Source organism: Aptenodytes patagonicus, chromosome W (assembly GCF_965638725.1).
Source record: "Aptenodytes patagonicus chromosome W, bAptPat1.pri.cur, whole genome shotgun sequence".
NCBI lineage: Eukaryota > Metazoa > Chordata > Aves > Sphenisciformes > Spheniscidae > Aptenodytes > Aptenodytes patagonicus.
In genome coordinates, this window is record NC_134981.1 from 32,681,421 (window position 1) to 32,701,279 (window position 19,859).

At 39.4% G+C, this 19,859-nt stretch overlaps 1 protein-coding gene across 1 annotated transcript in view; it reads right to left on the minus strand.

The window, feature by feature from the left end:
* LOC143172234 (microtubule-associated serine/threonine-protein kinase 4-like) overlaps positions 1–19,859 on the minus strand; it is a 160,706-nt gene that overhangs the window by 64,264 nt on the left and 76,583 nt on the right. Inside the window, exons 10-15 of the mRNA XM_076361464.1 lie at positions 16,806–16,938; positions 11,587–11,654; positions 9,072–9,157; positions 2,129–2,337; positions 1,267–1,405; positions 124–256 (exon numbers count right to left, since the gene is read on the minus strand). Coding sequence (XP_076217579.1) covers positions 124–256; positions 1,267–1,405; positions 2,129–2,337; positions 9,072–9,157; positions 11,587–11,654; positions 16,806–16,938 — 768 coding nt within the window. The remainder of the gene's footprint in view (positions 1–123; positions 257–1,266; positions 1,406–2,128; positions 2,338–9,071; positions 9,158–11,586; positions 11,655–16,805; positions 16,939–19,859) is intronic.

Consider the following 19,859-nt stretch of genomic DNA (forward strand, 5'->3'; position numbering starts at 1 on the left):
ACACACAATCGGAACACCAATGCAGAAATAACAACAGTTTATACAGTATTACAGTACATTCTGCTGGCAAAACTTCACTTCATTTGAACACTCGACGTAGAAATGAAAAAAGCTGTGTCTTACTTGTTTGTCAAGGAATTCTCTGGCATCCTTCTCAATGTGACCCTCATACAGATTGGTAGTCAAACTCATTAGCCCCACCTTTGACAGGCCAAAGTCTGTAAGCTTTATATGGCCCATGGATGTTACCAATAAACTGAAAATTAGAATGATCTGAAGTTATTGTGATATAATTCAACATTATGTGCTTATTATTATTATTATTATTCTTGGAGGAAAATGTTTCCTCAGGATGGCAAAAATATAAAGACAGCTTAAAAAGTAATTTAACCAGGTATAAAATAAACAGGTTAAAAATCTGACAGTCTTACATTTGTTACTATTATTACCAGATGTAAACAAACTTTTTATATGCAATTGCACATCATCTTACAGAACCATACGAGTGTTGAGAGTTGAATGTTAGATGCTTCAAACAAAAAAAAAGGGTCATTATTCTGAAAGACCTAGAATACAATAAATTTAGCTTTTGAAGTGAGGTGGGCATTTTCTGTCTGTAACAAGCTGGGTCATTCATTTGAAAAAAACCTCAGGTATTAAGTTAGCTGGTAACTAATACTACGCTGGCCTGAGGTTATCATGCTATGAAGGTAATGTGACTCCAATTTTTTTCTTTTTTTTTTAAATATGAAACAGGGAAAAGATTAATGGAGATACAACAATCATACTTTTCACTACAGCTACTTGCTATATATGTAAATAACATTACAAGAGATATACTGTATTTCTAAATATTGCAAAAAAAATGAAACAGGAAAGATTTCCCATCTGGCCAATCTTATCTTTGTATATGCAAATATCTGCAAGTTGATGATACTTTGTATTAAACAGTGTTTTAAGCATACTTTGAAAGATCTTTTCCTTAATGACCAAAATGCATTTCCCTCCATTTCAGCCAGAAGAGTAAGTACATTTTTCTTTAGCTACTTTGATAGCCTCTCCCATCTTAAAGGATTTTAAAGAGCACTTTTGGAAAAAACACATTCTCTGTAACTGTGGGTAATGAAAATTCACATATTGTGCAGAAACTGTGAATCTACATAACATTCACGATAACAAAAACATTTCATGCATAGCAAATTTACACCTTTCATATTTTATCTAACAATTTCAAAGTCCTCTTTTGGTTATATTCTATATACATACTTGTCTGGTTTCAAATCCCTGTGTACAATTCCATAATTATGAAGATATTCCAAGGCCAGAACAGTTTCTGCAAAGTACATCCTTGCCATGTCTACAGGTAAGGGACCCATATTCTTCATCAAAGTAGCACAGTCTCCACCTGTGAAAACAGGACAAATGTTCCAGATGACGCTATAAATTCTGAGGTGTATCAGTACAATCCATACAAGTTGTAGAAGTAGACACAAATTGTAGTCATAAATGTTTATTTTCCAGTCAGATGATCCAATTGAACATGTAATCACACCAACTACTGTACTGGAAAAACTGTGAAGCTGGGAGCGAGCAGTACAAGGGTTCAGCTGGAAACCAATAAAGCCTGTGCTGATACTTTAAAAAAATAATTAAAAAAAGCAAACGCACACACACAACGATAGCCTGGGTATCTCATCTTGCACTGTCTCTGTCCACTGTCTTCCTTCAGCATTAGCACCTTTTCAAATTGCTTCCTCTTCCCTCTTTCTTTGTAAAAATAACTATTACAAATACCCCAACACATGCTAATGAAAATTTGAACTCCAGAAAAGCAAACAGCATTTCCACATGAACTTTGAATGCTAAGACACTTACAATTACAGTCTATGAGGAACTTATTCAAAGAGCAGTTATTTCCCATTATAGCTGGAGCACAAGTGTTTTACAAGCTCTCACCAGTAGATGACGACTGGGAAAAAAGCCACCTTGTTGTTGGATTTAGATCCTAAATCTGTATTGCCAGAGTACAGAGGAGGGCCTTTCTAATGCAAGTACCATACAGCTTATTTTTCTTTCTTGGTGTAAGAAAGCCCTCTTTTTCCACTGTAAAACAGAACAAACACTTTACCTTCTACATATTCCATGACCATGCATAAATGACGTCTTGTTTCAAAGGAGCAATACATGCTGACAACAAACGGATTTTCTGCAAACGTCAGGATATCGCGCTCGACAAAGGCCTGTTGAATCTGGTTTCGGAGGATGAGATTCTGCTTATTAATTTTCTTCATGGCAAATCTTTGTCTGGTTTCTTTATGTCTCACAAAATAAACCGCACTGAAGAAGTTCAAATGGGAGAGAAAAAGAAAAAGGACTGAATAACTGTATTAAAAATGTATTTTAAAATACTTTTTTTACAAATAAATAAATATATAGATATAAAAACACTGTATAAATATTATATAAAAGACTTGGTTTTGATTTAATGTAGCTGACCAGCCTTTCACATTAGCGAATGGCTACAGACCTCATTTTGTTTCATAACCAGGACGAGTCTCAGTCAACACAAATTAGTACACAAATTACTCCCTCCCTCCAAAAACCAAAACAAACAACAGATATAGCAAATGCCCCCTCCAACAGATATAGCAAACTCTCTCAGCTCAGACAGATTTTGGGCATTTCCATCAGCATAGGACTATATACAAACCCCAGCTATGGCATAGTGTTATAAATTATTCTGACAAATGCTTATTCTGTAAGTGTGCTGTCAGATAATTATGACTCAGACTCTGGTCCAGGGGATTTTAAAACATGTCACAGGTTTCTCACGAAGGTTGTTCAGAAGTTGTTCGATGGGGTGGCTCCCTCATTGCCAGGTACAAAATCTTCCGTACTTGTGCAGTCCCTGACATCAGCAGTGATCCATATCAGGGGTAGGTCACCAGTAGGTAATCCAAAACAAAGATCACTGCATTAACTGCATGGTAATGTGGGATTAAGATGTATCTTGACATGCAGAATTTCCACTGGTGTACCAGGTACAAAGTTTCCTATAAGCTTGGTTAGATAAGGTCAAGGCAGTGGGGAAAGTGAAAGGAAACCTCACGTGGACAAGCCTTCTTACTCTCAAGGCTCAGGAGAAGGAATCACTCTGCCGTGAAACACTGACACAGGACATTACTGCTGCATTTCTCAAAATCCCTTGTGGCAAATCCTGAAAACGTTTGCCTTGCTTGAAATCTACTTTGTAGCATTTAATGCTTATAGCATCTCCAGTATATAATTACCACAGTAGTGAGTGTTTATGGAAAGAAAGGACAAAAAGGAGAAAATAGAGAGGGGGAGGGGGAAATGGGACTCAATTATGTAGTTTTTAAATTCAATTTGTTGCCCCCATGAGGTCCTATTATCAGCATACAATTATTTAAACACAAAAAGCAATTCTTGCCTTACTATTTTTAGGAAGATCTTCATACAGCTACCAAAGTTACAGACACCGAAAAACATCAACACTGTTTCTGCTTTCCTTTGTGGAGGAAAACTTTTTCTAGACAAGAAAATTTCTCTTACTGATTCCAAAAGCTTTCATTAATCCTTTGCTCTTGTCTGAGCGTAGGGCAGGTAAGAGACATTACACCATTATGAAAGTAGGGGAAAACCACCTTATGCAAAACCCAAGACAAACCCCACCCTTAGTGTCTCCTACTAAGTCTCACTCCCTCTTGCCCCTCCCAAACTGGAATAAAGACAGTTATTCACCTCCATTACTCCTCCCTGCTGGTTTCACGCCTTTTGTCCTGCACCTCTTCCTTCTGCTCCCCTCATACTCACTTCTCTCTCCACCCCTTCCTTACAACTCTTTTCCTTTGCTTTTCTTTCCTTTACATTCTGGTTTTCCCCTCTCTTTTGTTGCTATCTCCTGTCAGTCAGTCTTAGCTTCTTAATCTCATCTTTTCTTTTCCCTATTTCAGTCCCCTTGTACACTCCTGGCATGTAGAAAAGTGAACCCTTCAGGTGCCTGAAGCTTCAATCCTTAATAAAAAAAAAAAAAAGTTATATGAATGAACTGAGGACTGGCTGAGGACTCGGTATGTAGATCTTTCTCAGAGCTTTAATTTGGAAAGCATGTCAAGATGAACTCTTGAAACGCAGATATTAACCAGAGCATATTACAGTATCTTAATAAATCCCCTTTGCAGATCATGTGGATCTGTAAGGTCATTACTACCTTATTTAAAGATGAAGAACTAGCAAGTTCTAAGAACTATCCAATCCAGTAAATATGTGGGATATGCTGGTTATGTTTCCCCAGCTCTTTAAGTTGTATTCTCCAGTCTTATAGTCACAGGCAGGTAATTGTATAAATTTCCACTAGGATTCAGTTATCCACAATTCCTCAGAAAAAAATTCTTTAGTTCAAGTGTACCAGACTCACGAGACAACTGCAATACAATTCTCTCTCACGTTTATAGATGCATACACTGTTTGTACTATATAAAGTTATTTTAAATGATCTTCAATGTATAAAAATGTCTATCATTACTTATTCACATCCTCCGCTGTATATCACAGTAACCTGAGCAAACAGCATTTATGCTTTACAAAGAAAACTATGCCCTAGACAACAGCACGTTATTCCTGCAGACCTCCTTTCTTCCTCCAGGACGCTCCCAGTTCACAGCAGTGATGCCATTTCCCCAGCCTACCAGTACACTAAACTAAGCACACTGCAACAACTGTGCCCAGGACTGCCTGCAACACCAGTGTTCTCAGCTCCCACAGGTGGTTTCCAGGCTGATGAAGAATTAATCTGATTGACAGGGTGTAATTCTGCAGCTGGGTAACTTTCTTAGTCTCATTCCCAATGCAACTACGCACGAGCAAGTACCGTCAACCAGGTAGAGAAGGGACAGGAATGAGTACTCACAGATTACGGACAGCATGTGCTCAAGCCAACGCTGCCTCTGAGAGTTATTAAATTTATCAAAATGACACCATTAGCCAGTATGTCATGTACACATTGACATTACCATCTTTGTAGAAGTAAAAGCAGTTATACATTAGTGAAGAGCAACTGAACTAACATCACTTGCTTTCCTGAAATCAAATGTAATCTTTATTTTGTTGGGCTGGTTCAGGAAAGCAGGCTGATGTCAACTTGAAGAGATGGACTACTACTACCTGCTATCTCTTGGAAGCTGGAATATGGAAAAAATGTTGCTGTGATTCCAGTAAAAGTTTAACATTTGGGAAGCATGAAAAGTTTTGGCTGGCTGAAAGAAGACAGACAGACAGCTTGTGAAACCATTAATGACTTGGCCAGCATCCTACATGTTTACTGATTCACAGCTTGTTTAACTTATTGTATATTCCTAGCCGCTCCCAAAAGCCTGATATGCCTCATCTACTATATAGTCATTTAATTGCACTACAAATGAGTTTACTCAACCAATTAAAAGCAGAGAACTGCTAAGATATTTACTCAAACCTTCACAAAACCAATAGTTTCTATTTAAACTCATCAAGTTTAACGTATCTGACAACTCTCTGCTACAGCATGCCAAGACCAGCAATTACCCTGTCAAGCAAAGCTTTCCATTTCACTAATGAAGGCAAAAACACCACAGCAAAATCAAAGACATCAGAATATATGTGGTTTTTTTTTAAATTGGTTCAGAATGAAACCCTCCATTATATCCTCAAAATAAATAAGATATTACAATAGCGTACTAAATCTTTAATAAGTCAGAGCACAAAATATGCCCACTGATACATTTTTGAGAATAAGTCAATGAAGCACAGGCAGAATTCACATGTGTAGGTTATTTCAAAAAATTAATGGCCTAGAAAAACATGAAAGAGGGGAAAAAAAAAAACCTTGTAGCATAACAACAACAACAACTTTTATTTCGTCTGCTTATACTTGTAATAAACTGCAATAAATGCCTATGGGGCAGTTTACTGCTTTTTATTCACAGATGGAACAGGTATTATTGCTTAATTATACTCTATTTTGTAGATGGGTTAAAAAGTATTTATGCAATCGTGATGCGTTCCCCTTTAAACTTGACCGTAAGTTTTGAGCAAAAAATCCTACATGCCTACATCATACATGCCATAGAAAGCCTTGGCTTTTCATCCTTTCTTTTCCAGCTTTTCAGATCCTTACTTGTCTCTTGTTTCAAATGGATAGTTGTCTCCAGTCTATATTTCTGAATGGCTCATCAAAGCTCCTTCTGACTGTAACACCTATGTAGCAAGAGCCACAGGCCTACCCAACCTCTAACTTCTGGTGGGTGGCCTCGCGCTGCTGGTTGCAGCACAGAATCATAGAATCATTGAGGTTGGAAAAGACCTCTAAGATCATCGAGTCCAACCATCGACCCAACACCACCACCCACTAAGCCATGTCCCTAAGCGCCTCATCTACTCGTCTTTTAAATACCTCCAGGGATGGGGACTCAACCACTTCCCTGGGCAGCCTGTTCCAATGTTTAACCACTCTTTCAGTAAAGACATTTTTCCTCATGGCCAATCTAAACCTCCCCTGGCGCAACTTGAGGCCTTCTCCTCTCGTCCTATCGCTAGTTACTTGGGAGAAGAGACCGACGCCCACCTCACTACAACCTCCTTTCAGGTAGTTGTAGAGAGCGATGAGGTCTCCCCTCAGCCTCCTTTTCTCCAGGCTAAACAACCCCAGTTCCCTCAGCCGCTCCTCATAAGACTTGTTCTCCAGACCCCTCACCAGCCTCGTTGCCCTTCTCTGGACACGCTCCAGCACCTCAACGTCCTTCTTGTAGTGAGGGGCCCAAAACTGAACACAGTATTCGAGGGGCGGCCTCACCAGGGCCGAGTACAGGGGCACGATCACTTCCCTAGTCCTGCTGGCCACGCTATTTCTGATACAGGCCAGGATGCCATTGGCCTTCTTGGCTGCCTGGGCACACTGCCGGCTCATGTTCAGCCGGCTGTCGACCAGCACCCCCAGGTCCTTTTCCGACAGGCAGCTTTCCAGCCACTCTTCCCCAAGCCTGTAGCGCTGCATGGGGTTGTTGTGGCCGAAGTGCAGGACCCGGCACTTGGCCTTGTTGAACCTCATACAATTGGTCTGGGCCCATCGATCCAGCCTGTCCAGGTCCCTCTGCAGAGCCTTCCTACCCTTGAGCAGATCAACACTCCCGCCCAACTTGGTGTCGTCCGCAAACTTACTGAGGGTGCACTCGATCCCCTCATCCAGATCATCGATAAAGATATTGAACAAGACCGGCCCCAAAACTGAGCCCTGGGGAACACCGCTCGTGACCGGCCGCCAACTGGATGTAACTCCATTCACCACAACTCTCTGTGCCCGGCCATCCAGCCAGTTCCAGCATGCCCTTCTGCAGCCGCTCCCTCCTTTCCCCATCCCCCAGCATCCTAAAACTGCTGGGAAGCTGGTCAGGTCCAGTGACTCATACACCCTTTTCTCCACAGGGACCCACCCCACACAGTTGTTCTCCTCCAGTAAGACAGAGGAAACTGGGTAGGAGATGAAAGGGGGAAGGGAAGGGACTAAGCATCTGCCAGGGGAAGGAGAAAGGGATACAGCCAAGGAGGGGAGCAGCAGCTACTGCTAACTGCTGGAAGAAAGGCTTTTCAAGTCCTGGGGTAATTGGGAGAAACTGGCATACGGTAAGTAATGAGTTTTCCTAGAGGGAAATTCTGAGAAAATGAACTGTGGAGAGGTTGAATAGTGAGAAGTTGTATTTGGATATTTACATAACTTTAATGCAAATTATGCTATTTCCTTCAGGCTTTTTGCTGAGCTATGTAAGCAGGTCTGGACACAAGTAATAGCCTCTACACGAGCTATCATGACCAACAATACTAGGCAGTACTAAATGCCTCCTGTTCCATCAAGAGCTCAGGGTTACCTTTAACTAAATCTGATCAGAGAGAGGCATTACTGTGCCCATCATCCTCGGGCCATTAAAATGGCATGCAAAACTCCAGTGGGTAGATTACAGGTGCTTTCTCTTCCATGTCCAGGGTCTCTTCAAAGAGTGCTCAAGTCCTATCAGGTTGCTGCTGCTTCCTACCTCAAGCAGAGGTAGCACAAAGTTGAGTCAGTCTAACGGGGTCTGTGCTGGAGAGCAGCACAGCCCTCTCCTTCACTGCTGTGCTGTGACACAGCCTCATTTGGTGATGGGCTCCTCACCTCAAGATGGAAACCCCTCTTTTTTGAACCAATACATCTCTCCTGGTCCTGCAGGTTAGATCAACAGTTCCTGTCTTGATACATTTCAGCACAGATAAGGAGCCAATCAAGGGTTTAACAGATAGTGTATGATCAGAAAAGGAGACTGAAGACAGACTTCTGTCTGCTGGTAGACACAATCCCTGCTCAGTACTTCCAGAAAACATTTAGTGTTCACTTAAGGCCTGGGCTAACATAATTTTCTCTTGGTCTTCCAGGACATCTCCAATGACTCACATACCACTGGGCAGTAAGTTATGCACTTTCCAAGTACTCGGAAACTAGCCAAGTAACAGCAATTCCTTAAAAGATAACTGGGTAAAATTTGAGGATAGAAGAGTGTCCACGGAGAAGCAACAAAACAGTGCAGCCCTACTTAAGGAAATTTGTTTCCACTTCACCAATATTTTTAGGTCAAGCAAGCACTCATTTTAAACAATCTGTCTCCCTACAGATGCAGCAGTTTTATTCTGTTTCACATTTCCATAAATATAGGCTGCTTCCAGTATTATAAAGGTGGCTTTAAATCTGCCTTTTGATTTATTCAGATTTCATCTTTGGCATTACATGATACCTACTTCTGAAAAATCTTTGTGATGTAATATTTAGTATTTTAATTTAATGCAGTACACAGTAATTCATTATTGGCTAGCAGGCTTTCCAAAAAGTTTTTCTTGTGAACTTCAAGTATTAGCAACAAAAAAGGAAAGCAGAATTAAAAAAGCAGAAGTGCAAACAAACTCCCTCACATAAACATCCCTGCAATAAGAAATAATGGGAAGTTATGCAAAAATAAAATGCAAAAGAGCTGTTGCACTCATGGATTACTCACCCATAAGCTCCATTACTAATCAGTTTAATTGTTTCAAAATCACTTTCCTGAGGTTTTCTCCGCAGCTTCAGTGAGGTACTGGAGCTCTTCAAAGTAAAAGAGGAGAAAGAACAGATTAATACAGTACTTTTTTCAAAATCAGGGAAAAATAAAAAACAAACAAAAAAACCCAACTATCACCAGCCTGTCACACCCTGATGAACCAGCTAAAAGTTCTGACCAGTTAGCCACACAGCTAGCACAGCAAGGGACCAAAGGGGTTCCTGAAGCAAAGCTGCTTTTTCGTCAAAAAGGTATCTGTTACACCATAGCTATCTGTCCACTCATCTACATGCTAGGGTTACAGCAGACAGGCACGAAGGCTTCTGGTAAAGGAGTTACTGGCAATTCCTATCTAGTTACGCACTTCTGTGAATCCCACCAGGCACTCATTGGCCATTGCTTTCCCATTTTAGTAAATCTGACTCTGGCAGTACAGTATTAACAAAATGTAGATGAGCTCTTGTTCATTCAAATAAAATTTTGTACATTTCTAACTAATGTTAGGATAGACTGTGATATAACTTAGGATGGACTGTGAAAAGAGACACAAAATGAAAGAGAAAAATATGGAAGATAAAAATACAATAATTCTACCATTAGAGGTCACTTTCACCTACTTGTATGCCAGAATATTTTCAAAATGGAGTTGTCCTGAATACTGTACAACATTTTTCTAGCTTTAATTTTTAATTAATCTTGAAGATCTAAGTGCAAATTCGAATTGGGGGGTGGGGAGGGGGGGATGATTGACGAGGGGACGGGACTTCCAAATTCAGTATTCCAAACCCACAAGATCCTTTTCAAGATGTTTTCCAAATCTCCAAAAAGTTCTGTGATCCCTTTCTAGGCAGTTTGGTTAAGGTTGAAAGTAGACCTGGTTGGAACATTTTCAATGAAATGCTTGCTAAAGAAATAATTCAGTGCAAGAAGATTAGTGAATATGTCAATAGAATGAATTACACAGGATCAGAGAGAGAAATTGCTTAGCCCACTTGCCTGCCAGTACAGGATTCTTCCTAATTGCATATTTATGATGATTTTGAATGGTCCTTTGCTTTACTTTTAAGTTATGCTTCCTGCCACTTCCCATGTGTATTTATTCCACAACTACACTTTTGAGAAAACGTTTCCAAATATTCATCCTATATTTTTCTTCACTGATTTCATTTCATCACCTCCCCCAGTTATGTTCCTTTATTACAATGCATTATCCTTCCTTTATTTCTTCAACATTTGCACAACGCAAATAACTTTACAATTACAATTTCTTAAGCTACTGCTAAGCCAGTTTGCACCTTAGATTCTCCTAAGCATTTCAGCACTACCCCTAAGCCTTTTCGTTATTCTTTCTGACTTTTCTCCAGTTTGTCAGTATCCTTCCACTAAATAACACTCAGGTCTAATAAATGCAGATGAACAAAAGCAGCAGAGTAAGAAACACCCTTAATGTCACAACTCTGGAAGCCTTTATAGGTGGCATTTTTCCAGAAAATCAGAAATTATCTCAAGATAATACGACATTTACCAGAGGATGATGTCTTTTTTGTAGCATATCAGAACTAGTTTAACAGATACTCCATGCCTGTATTTTAAACTCTACTAACATTTGTAAATGCCTGTGAAGCACCACTGAATTACCTATGCATCCCCCAAAACTGCACTTGCTTTTTCTATCCACTTGCACTGAAAATCGACACTAAATTGTTAGAACTGCATTTACTCTGCTGATTGAAATCCAAGGTATAAGAACCAACTTTTAAAAATAAGAATTTAAACTGAGAGCATTTAAGCCCACAATATCCAGCCCAATCAACTCCTCCAACTCGTTTTTCTTTTGCCAACCTGAACAAGCATCTGACAAAATATTATTGTATGATACCCATTACTGTAGTCAAATATTTTCAAACACAGATTAAGAAGAACAATGCACAATCTTCCAGATTGCAAACTAACTTTCTGAATCCAGGCTATTTGCTAACTTGCTCATTTCTTCCTCGTCTCTTCACTGGATCTGTTCAGACTCTTAATTTGATCATTAGCTGCCTCTGTAAATGTACTGTCTTAAAATCTGTTTAAAATACTTTATTTTTTATGAAAGGGTTTAAATGTCCTTCTAAAAGGAAAATAAATACATTAATTAAACAGAAATAAAGGAAGCAGTGGTGGAATTTGTGGTAAAACATCCTCCACATGGTGAACGCTGTAGCTTCATAGAAGCTAAAGATACTGCAACATCTAGGAAAATAGATAGAAAGTTTTGTTCTAATATTTTTTGCAAGCCTTCTGTCTGCTGAGCACCATGGTGTTAGTCTGAGGATTAACCACTGTTCTATTCAATCCATTTACACATATTGGGAGAAAATACAAGGCGGAGGGGAGGGATGGATGGACAACAACGGACGGGGGACACCCAACACATTTATTTTTCCTTGCTCAGATTCAGCAAAAGCAGCAACATATCAGGAAAACTTACACTTATTGATTCATCCATTTCCAGAGTTTCTGCTGTCCCATTGTCACAGTTAGCTAGCTGAGCTATTTCTAGAAACAAAGATTAGAAATTTAATTTTAAACTATAGTAAGTACAAAACTAAATGAAGTACAGAAAACCTGAGAGGTGACACTTTTCTGGAATAGTTAATAAACATGCTGTTCCATCTTTAGTACTTGTCTAATAACTTTTCAGGCATCTCCAAGCATATATAAAAAATCCCACCTGGAAAATTAAGACCTGCTATTCAATGCCTATGTAATCTTCCACTGAATTCAAACAGCCGTGAAGCAATGAAGAGCAATATTGTTATGACTGCTGAGACGTGGGAATTCGGAGATCCGTGTGTGATCTGAGCATTAAGGGAAAGGCAGCACTAATTTGCTAAGACTCCTGAAGATCTTAGGCCCTCAGGAGTTAATAGTAGGCCCCATATTGGGCTCCTTCACAGAGCAAAAAGCTTCTAGTTTAGACAGATATGGACTCCAAATTGTTTTTATCTTATACACAGAAATGCTGATATGCCTAACAGAATCAGCTAAAAGCCATTTCCTTCCTAGAAGCTTATTATTTATGGAGTCACTAATACAGATGACTTCTCTGGGAATCGCTAAGATTTTGGGGGTCTACAACTTGACCTGGCTGCCCCTGCCAGGGTCAACTTATGCTGCAGAGCTCCTAAGCCTATCCTGTTCTCCAGGGGCCCAGTAACTAAGAATTCCTCTGGGTAATAAAAGCTAAATGGGACAGCTGGTAGCTAAAAGACTCTGGGAAGTTTAGTGTTACTTTAATCATATACGTAGTTAATTATATACTCTGCATAGCCAAAGATGCACATTTTATCATAATTATGTGCTGGGGACCAGAGATAAGACCACCTGAAATTTGTGAATTGCATTTTTATCGTCAGTACTGTTAACTGAATTTATGAATATGAAAAATAATTGAATATTCACATAGAATATCTAAACTGGATTTTTCTATATAGTAATAAGTAACTATTACAAGTGAAATTCTGCACAACACTGTAATCATTAAGAACAAATTAATCACACAGATAATTTCCTGTTGGAACAGCTAAAGATTTAAAGAGTCTCTCTCATATGTAATCACTATACAAAACACAACGTTTGTAAAGTGTAAGAATCAGAAGTAATGAAAAAATCACTTCAAAAAACCCAAAGATATCTTTAAAGCATTACAGAAGCTAAAAACATTCAAAAGAATTCTGAATATGAAGTCAATAAACAGCAAAAAAAGTCTCCAATAAGAATAAACAAATCTAAAAAAAAAGAGAGCCTAAGCTAAAATGATACAGGCCAAATTCCAAACTGGAGTGGATTTCCCTGGCAAAAGTCACAGTTTTGTGAACGTGGGGTTTTCATAATAGAAGTGTTGATGAAACCTTTATTGTATGGGTGAGAACCAAGCAAGCTAGAATAATATACTTTGACAGCCTTCTCAACTGAAATTATTTTCATAAATAGCAAATTAAAATGAGCCATTTTTAAACAGAACTTTTGCAAAATAACCATTATCTGAGAAATACATATTATTTGCAAACAGTAGGCAGTAATGGAATGGAAGCAAGAGTCAGCTTTCAAAACATGGAGCTATGGAACCATTTTGCAATGCCTGAAGAGATTTTAAAACTCATCTAAATACCATTAAACATCTTGCCTTTTTCTTTCACTGATTTAAACCATTTCTGAAGACTCATGATTCAAAAAGGTAAAGATGGTAATTTAAAAACTATGGGGAAAAATTTCTCCCTGGGGAACTCTTTAGAAATGCAGCCACCAGTCTCGGAGAAGTGATGAATCTGTTGTGGTATTGCTTTCAGTACAGTATAAATTTATCTGGCGTTATCTCCAAGTAACGCATGCATCATTTCACTCAAAGAAAGGATACTACAGCTATGGCAGCAAACAAAGGAGGTAAGTAGAGAAGGGTCTAAAGAAGTAGGTTGCTTTTCTCTGCAGAGGAAGTCAAATCCCTTGCATGAACATTTATGGACATTGCAGACAGAATTTAACAGCTTATTTGGAAATACAATTCCATGTTTCAGGATAAGTGGGGTTACTGAGGTTTTGTTTGTTTTGAAAGATTTGGTTCTTCTGCTATTTAAATATTTTCCATTTTTACATACAAGGAATTTAAAAGCTCTCTCAGGAGGACGATCTTCATGTAATATTTTTTTATACCAGTGAATACAGTGTTTCCAAATAATTCCCTTCGTAAATGATTAATTCAAGAGCATAAACCCATAGTGACATTCTTTTATTTTTGCTTAGGAAATGTACTTTTATATAGAGGCACCAATTTAAAACCAAAACCAGATCATTTAAGAAGTCACTGCACAGTGATTTATACTGCTTATAAATATCACTTTTTGTGGAGAGGCAGGAAAGCGTTAATATGAATCTGATGGCCTGAATTATTTGATCACAAATCTACATACACATTAACCTTTAAAATGATACACAAAATAATTTAATCACCCAAATCTCCAATTGAACCAAAGGTCAGTAATCCACACATCATAAACCCCTCAGTATTTACTGACAAACCACATAGCCCATTTTCCCCCCTCACAAAACAAATCTTTCAATTATTCTGGAATGTTTCAAAGTTTAAGTTATATTCAGCAATATTTAATTTATGAAATGCAATTATAAGATGTATTCTAGATTAAGTACACTCACATAAAATAAATATTCAATCTGAGAAAACAGTATCCCTTATTTGTATGTAGCATTTGTCTCTAGACCTCTCTCACAATAAACTGTTTAAAAACATTCAAAGACATTACTAAACTTAGGTTTCTTGACTCATGCTGAGGAACACTTTTATCCAAGTGGCCAGAAAGAGTCAATCAGTAAGATAAGGTTCAAGTGGCAGAACCAGGGTCAATAATACTACAACCTCAACCCACACTCCAAATTAAATCTTGCATACTTGATCAGTGAAGAGTTTATGAATTGTCAGTCTAGGACAGACCAACAGCTCTCCAAATCCAGCAGACACCTCTATCTTGCAGAGAATTTTAAGCTACTTCTTGATCTTTCCCAGTATCACATGGAAAACAATATTTATGTGTATTTTCCCAATTTGCCCTGCATCCTTCCTGCACTCCGAATCCAAGCAAAAAGTGCCGAGGCTGCTTTAATCTATATCTCAGACAAAAATAATACTAAATTCGGATAAGGAAGTTCTGTGAAGATAGGAAGAGGACTAATAATAGGCTTCACTTCCTTTAAATCTGTTAACATAACATGAATATCATCTATAACAATATCCAATCTAATTGAATTAGATCTAACCAAATCCCTGACAACATCTGGCAGTGCTGAACACAAGCTGCTTAAGTTGAACAAAAAAGCATTTTCTTTTAACACACTTACAATATGCTCCTCCTTTGATTTAAGGAAATGTGATCTTGCATCATGAGAACTGGTTAAAAAAAAAAAGCTTATCATAGGTTTTTGCTATTATTTTGTCTTATCAAGTCCTCTCCTAGAGATCCCCCTTGTCCTAGTGTCGTGGTTTAACCTTAGTCGGCAACTGAGCACCACACAGCCGCTCGCTCACTCCCCCCCTACACCCGGTGGGATGGGGGAGAGAATTGGAAGAGCACAAGTGAGAAAAACTCGTGGGTTGAGATAAAAACAGTTTAATAATTGAAATAAAATGATAATAATAATAATGATAATAATAATAATAATAATAATAATAATACACAAAGCAAGTGATGCACAGTGCAATTGCTCACCACCCGCCGACCGATGCCCAGCCAGTCCCCGAGCAACGGCTCCCCCAGCTAGCTTTCCCCAGTTTATGTACTGAGCATGACGTCACATGGTATGGAATATCCCTTTGGCCAGTTTGGCTGTGCCCCCCCTCCTAGCTTCTTGTGCACCTCCAGCCTTCTCAGTCGGTAGAGCATGGGAAACCGAAAAGTCCTTGGCCAGTGTAAGCATTACCTAGCAACAACTAAAACATCGGTGTGTTATCAACATTGTTCTCATCCTAAATCCAAAACACAGCACTGTACCAGCTACTAGGAAGGAAATTAACTCTATCCCTGCCGAAACCAGGACACCTGGGTCAAAACACAGAAGACAAGCTAAATGGCACTAGCTAGACCCATTTTTCATGATGGCATTTCTGCTTGTCCTGGTTTCGGCAGGGATAGAGTTAATTTCCTTCCTAGTAGCTGGTACAGTGCTGTGTTTTGGATTTAGGATGAGAACAATGTTGATAACACACCGATGTTTTAGTTGTTGCTAGGTAATGCTTACACTGGCCAAGGACTTTTCGGTTTCCCATGCTCTACCGACTGAGAAGGCTGGAGGTGCACAAGAAGCTGGGAGGGGGGCGCAGCCAAACTGACCAAAGGGACATTCCATACCATGTGACGTCATGCTCAGTACATAAACTGGGGGAAAGCTGGCCGGGGGGGGCTGCTGCTCGGGGACTGTCTGGGCATCGGTCGGCGGGTGGTGAGCAATTGTACTGTGCATCACTTGCTTTGTGTATTATTATTATTATAATTTTATTTCAATTGTTAAACTGTTTTTATCTCAACCCACGAGTTTTTCTCACTTGTGCTCTTCCAATTCTCTCCCCCATCCCACCGGGGGGGGGGGGGGAGTGAGCAAGCGGCTGCGTGGTGCTTAGTTGCTGACTGAGGTTAAACCACAACACTGCTGGACTTCCAAATTGCAGGACTAGCACTGAATACAATGAACCAATTTCTATATGTCACCACTGATGGAACCTGGTCTCAGGATGGAAGAGAAGATGGTCTGGTTCAGAAACAGAAGTAATTTTAGTTTTCCCAACACTGTCCTTAAAACAAGAATCAGGCAACCAAAAATTGTGCAATGACAATACCTCCATGGGAACCCGAGTTCCCCCTACAGAAGTCCTCAATATGGACATATAAATTATCCAGGAAAATAAATCTTTGCAGTTTTAATAGGAATGGGAGACATTCTTCTCAGGGATTCTAAGATGTGGGGGCCTGGGGGCACTGAAAGGCAAATAACAGCTCAGCCCAGTTTCATTTATATCTATGGTTGGATAACAGTTGCCATCAAATTATACCAGTAAATTTCAAGCTAGAGCTGAACTAAGAAAGTTACATTGCCAGGCTGGAAGATGATGATGAGTATCATCGACACAGGAGATATACTTACCTTCCAGAGGATCTTTATTTAAGCCCAGCTGGCTAATAATATATCGAGGGATGTCTGTTTTAATGCCTTGCCCCTCTTTAGCATGGCCTTCAGCTGCTTCCAGAAGATAGTAAAACTCTTCAGGATCAAATTCCTAGAAGAAAAATAATCACCATAATTCTCTCTGCAGAAACTGAAGTCTTAAAACCTAACATAAAAGCTCCCTTTGCTACTTCTATTGCAAATATTTGACATTTCCCTTATTAAAAATGATACCTCATTATTCTATTATTAGTAGCCTATTATTCTATTATGATTCCTATACAATGTAACATGCTGTAAGCAATGAAATTTCATACCATTATTTCAGAGCACTACTTTATAAGAAAAGTAAGTTCTTTGCCCTCAAAACTTCCCATAACATTCAGTGAAATGACCTATAACCATACAGAAGACTTCATCTCCCTGCAGCCGCTTGCATATAAAAATCCACTACTAAAATAAAGAAACTATGTAAATATATTGCTCTCTGCTTTTACTTCTAAATGAAATTTTGAAGTATTTTTAATCAATATATATGTATTATGTTTTATCAAAAAAAAAATTAAATAAATCACTAACTTTAGAACAAAGCCAAAATCGTAAGTTGCTGAAAACAACATCTGAACTTCATTGATCCAATTGTTCCAAATCTAGAAATGAAACATCCTCCTTTGGGAATCAACTATATTACTACTATCATTTATACTATGCCTAAAAGGTAAGCCTCAAAGAGGTAAAAAAACCCAAACAAAACAAAACAAAAAACCCACACACCTCAAAACCCTGCCTATCCTTTAAGTCCCTTGGAAATAAGTTTATTTTACTACCTTAATAAATGATAAAAATAGGAAAGCATTGAAAGGAACAAGAAAGATTAAAAGGTTTGGGGTTTTTTGGGGTTTTGGTTTTGTTTTTTTAAAACAGACTTTCTCTATCTTCTGGTATGAATTCATACCAAAACATCTCTCACATAGCCATTACATTCTTCAAGATGTTCTTGCCAACCATAGATCACAACAGGTGCAATGCTTAATAGAGGGAGAGCCAGTCAGAGTCATGAAACATAGATGCAATAAAACAGACTTTTTGCTGGAGCAACTCAGTTTTGTCAAAAATTTCCACAGAAGCCAGGCAGGCTGCTGAGCTGGTTAGCTTCCCCACAGGTCATTTCTTGGCCTGCCGTAATTCCCCGGGTCTTTAGTCTGCCTGCTGGGTCACAAGGCACCTGTCCTAGCTCCTCAGGCTACCCAGGACTTGGGAACTCAACATCAAAAAAACTGACAGCATTACTGTATGGTATCTGAAACTTCTCACAACAGAAGTGCTGAATTTATTTCCTATGCTACAAAGTTTCTTAGAGAGGCTGAAGTTTTCCATACCTAGTATCTATTTCAGACAGATGTTCTAAAATATCAACCAATATTATTCAAAAGTTTCCAGAGGGAAGCTATGGAAAAACAACAATATTGTTTCTGTAAGATTTAATGATTCCAGTGACCTTTATGGGGCAGGCGTAACACCTTCTTGCATGAGAAATGTGTTCTTTTTGACAGTCTGCCTAAATTTGTTCAAGTTACCTGCCTCTGAAGAAACATACTGTGCAGAGTTGTTATATTCCAGCTTAAATCTCTTAAAGATCCCATCTGAAGTAAGAACACTCCAAGGCAGCTGTGCTGGCTTTCTCTGCAATTGCTGCTCTGAAAAGCTAAACAGCTAGAAGCAACTAAGCACCAGAACACTAAGAGACAGAGATCATCTCCTGGTCTCGCAATACTGTCCTTCGACTCGCATCAGCAGGCCCAGCAAAAGGAGGGATACAGGATGCACAGCAGCTCTACTTGAAGCATAAGAGGAAGTAGCCTAGGATAAAATCCCAGGGGCAGAAACTGGGAACTAAGTGAATGAAGATTTGGACTAGCTAGCTATAAAACTTAGTATTTAGGGAAAATGAACTAATGGGCAAATAGGTCACCAGGAGAGAACCTGAATTAAGAGGCTAAAAGACAATGAGGAGGCTGGGGGCAGGGGTGGGTGGGAGAGAGCTAGCAAGTATGGGAGGGAAGGACAAAGCATCACAAGGAAGCCTCGGTCTGTCAGCCCACAGGATGTATTTAAAGGCATTTTTGGATGTGCAATGATAAAGACACAGACCAGAGGGAAGACAAAACATCATACGAGAAATTGGGCAAAGAGCTGGAGAAAAATTGTGTGTACCCTAACAATGGAACAAGAAAGATCACTCTAGATATGGAACGAGCATTTCGGGGTTCAGAGGACAGGGTGAAGGAGTAACGCAAGTTTGGATTCAATAGCAGAGGCAGGACATGCTAAGACGTCCTCTTCTCTAAAGCCTTTTTTTTTTTTCTTCCTTTCTTAAAACATCTCTTTCATGCTGATCCAGAGCACATACCTTATTTTAAATTCCTTCTGAACTGCAAGTCATGAACAAATTGCAACTGGGAACACTGAGACATTGTGTTTCCAAAACAAAACAGCCCATGGCTGAACGATCCAGGTTGTGGATTAACTGTGCCACAGATGAAGAAAAACAGCACAGAGCCAAAATCAGGTTGGAAAGACTTATTAGCTCAGATTCAATGCCATGCAAATGCAGTTATGACACTTTCAGGCATAACTTGAGTCTAGAAGCAGGTTAGCAGCTCCCACATAAGCCTTGCCAGCCTCAAATAGCTATGTGCAACGTCAATGCTGTGATCCTGGTATTGGTAAGCACAGTGGCTCAACAAAGTCAGCTCGGGCTGCCTGCTAGGCCTGCTGGACTCAGGCTAGCTTTTACATGGTATTTGGGCGTCTACGCCATCCTCCTGAGTACACTGTGTTCTGTGAGGGTTTATTAGTTCCACTGAACAACCGAAGCACATAGGCTCTGTCCGTAGGAGTGGCTTCCTCTGCCTGACCACCCCAGCTCCCACAGCATGGGCAGGCAAAGCAGAAACACGCCCATGCATAAATAAGTTAACTCATCTGTTTCTTCTGTTCCCCAGTATAATTCGGACTATCTGTATACCCAGA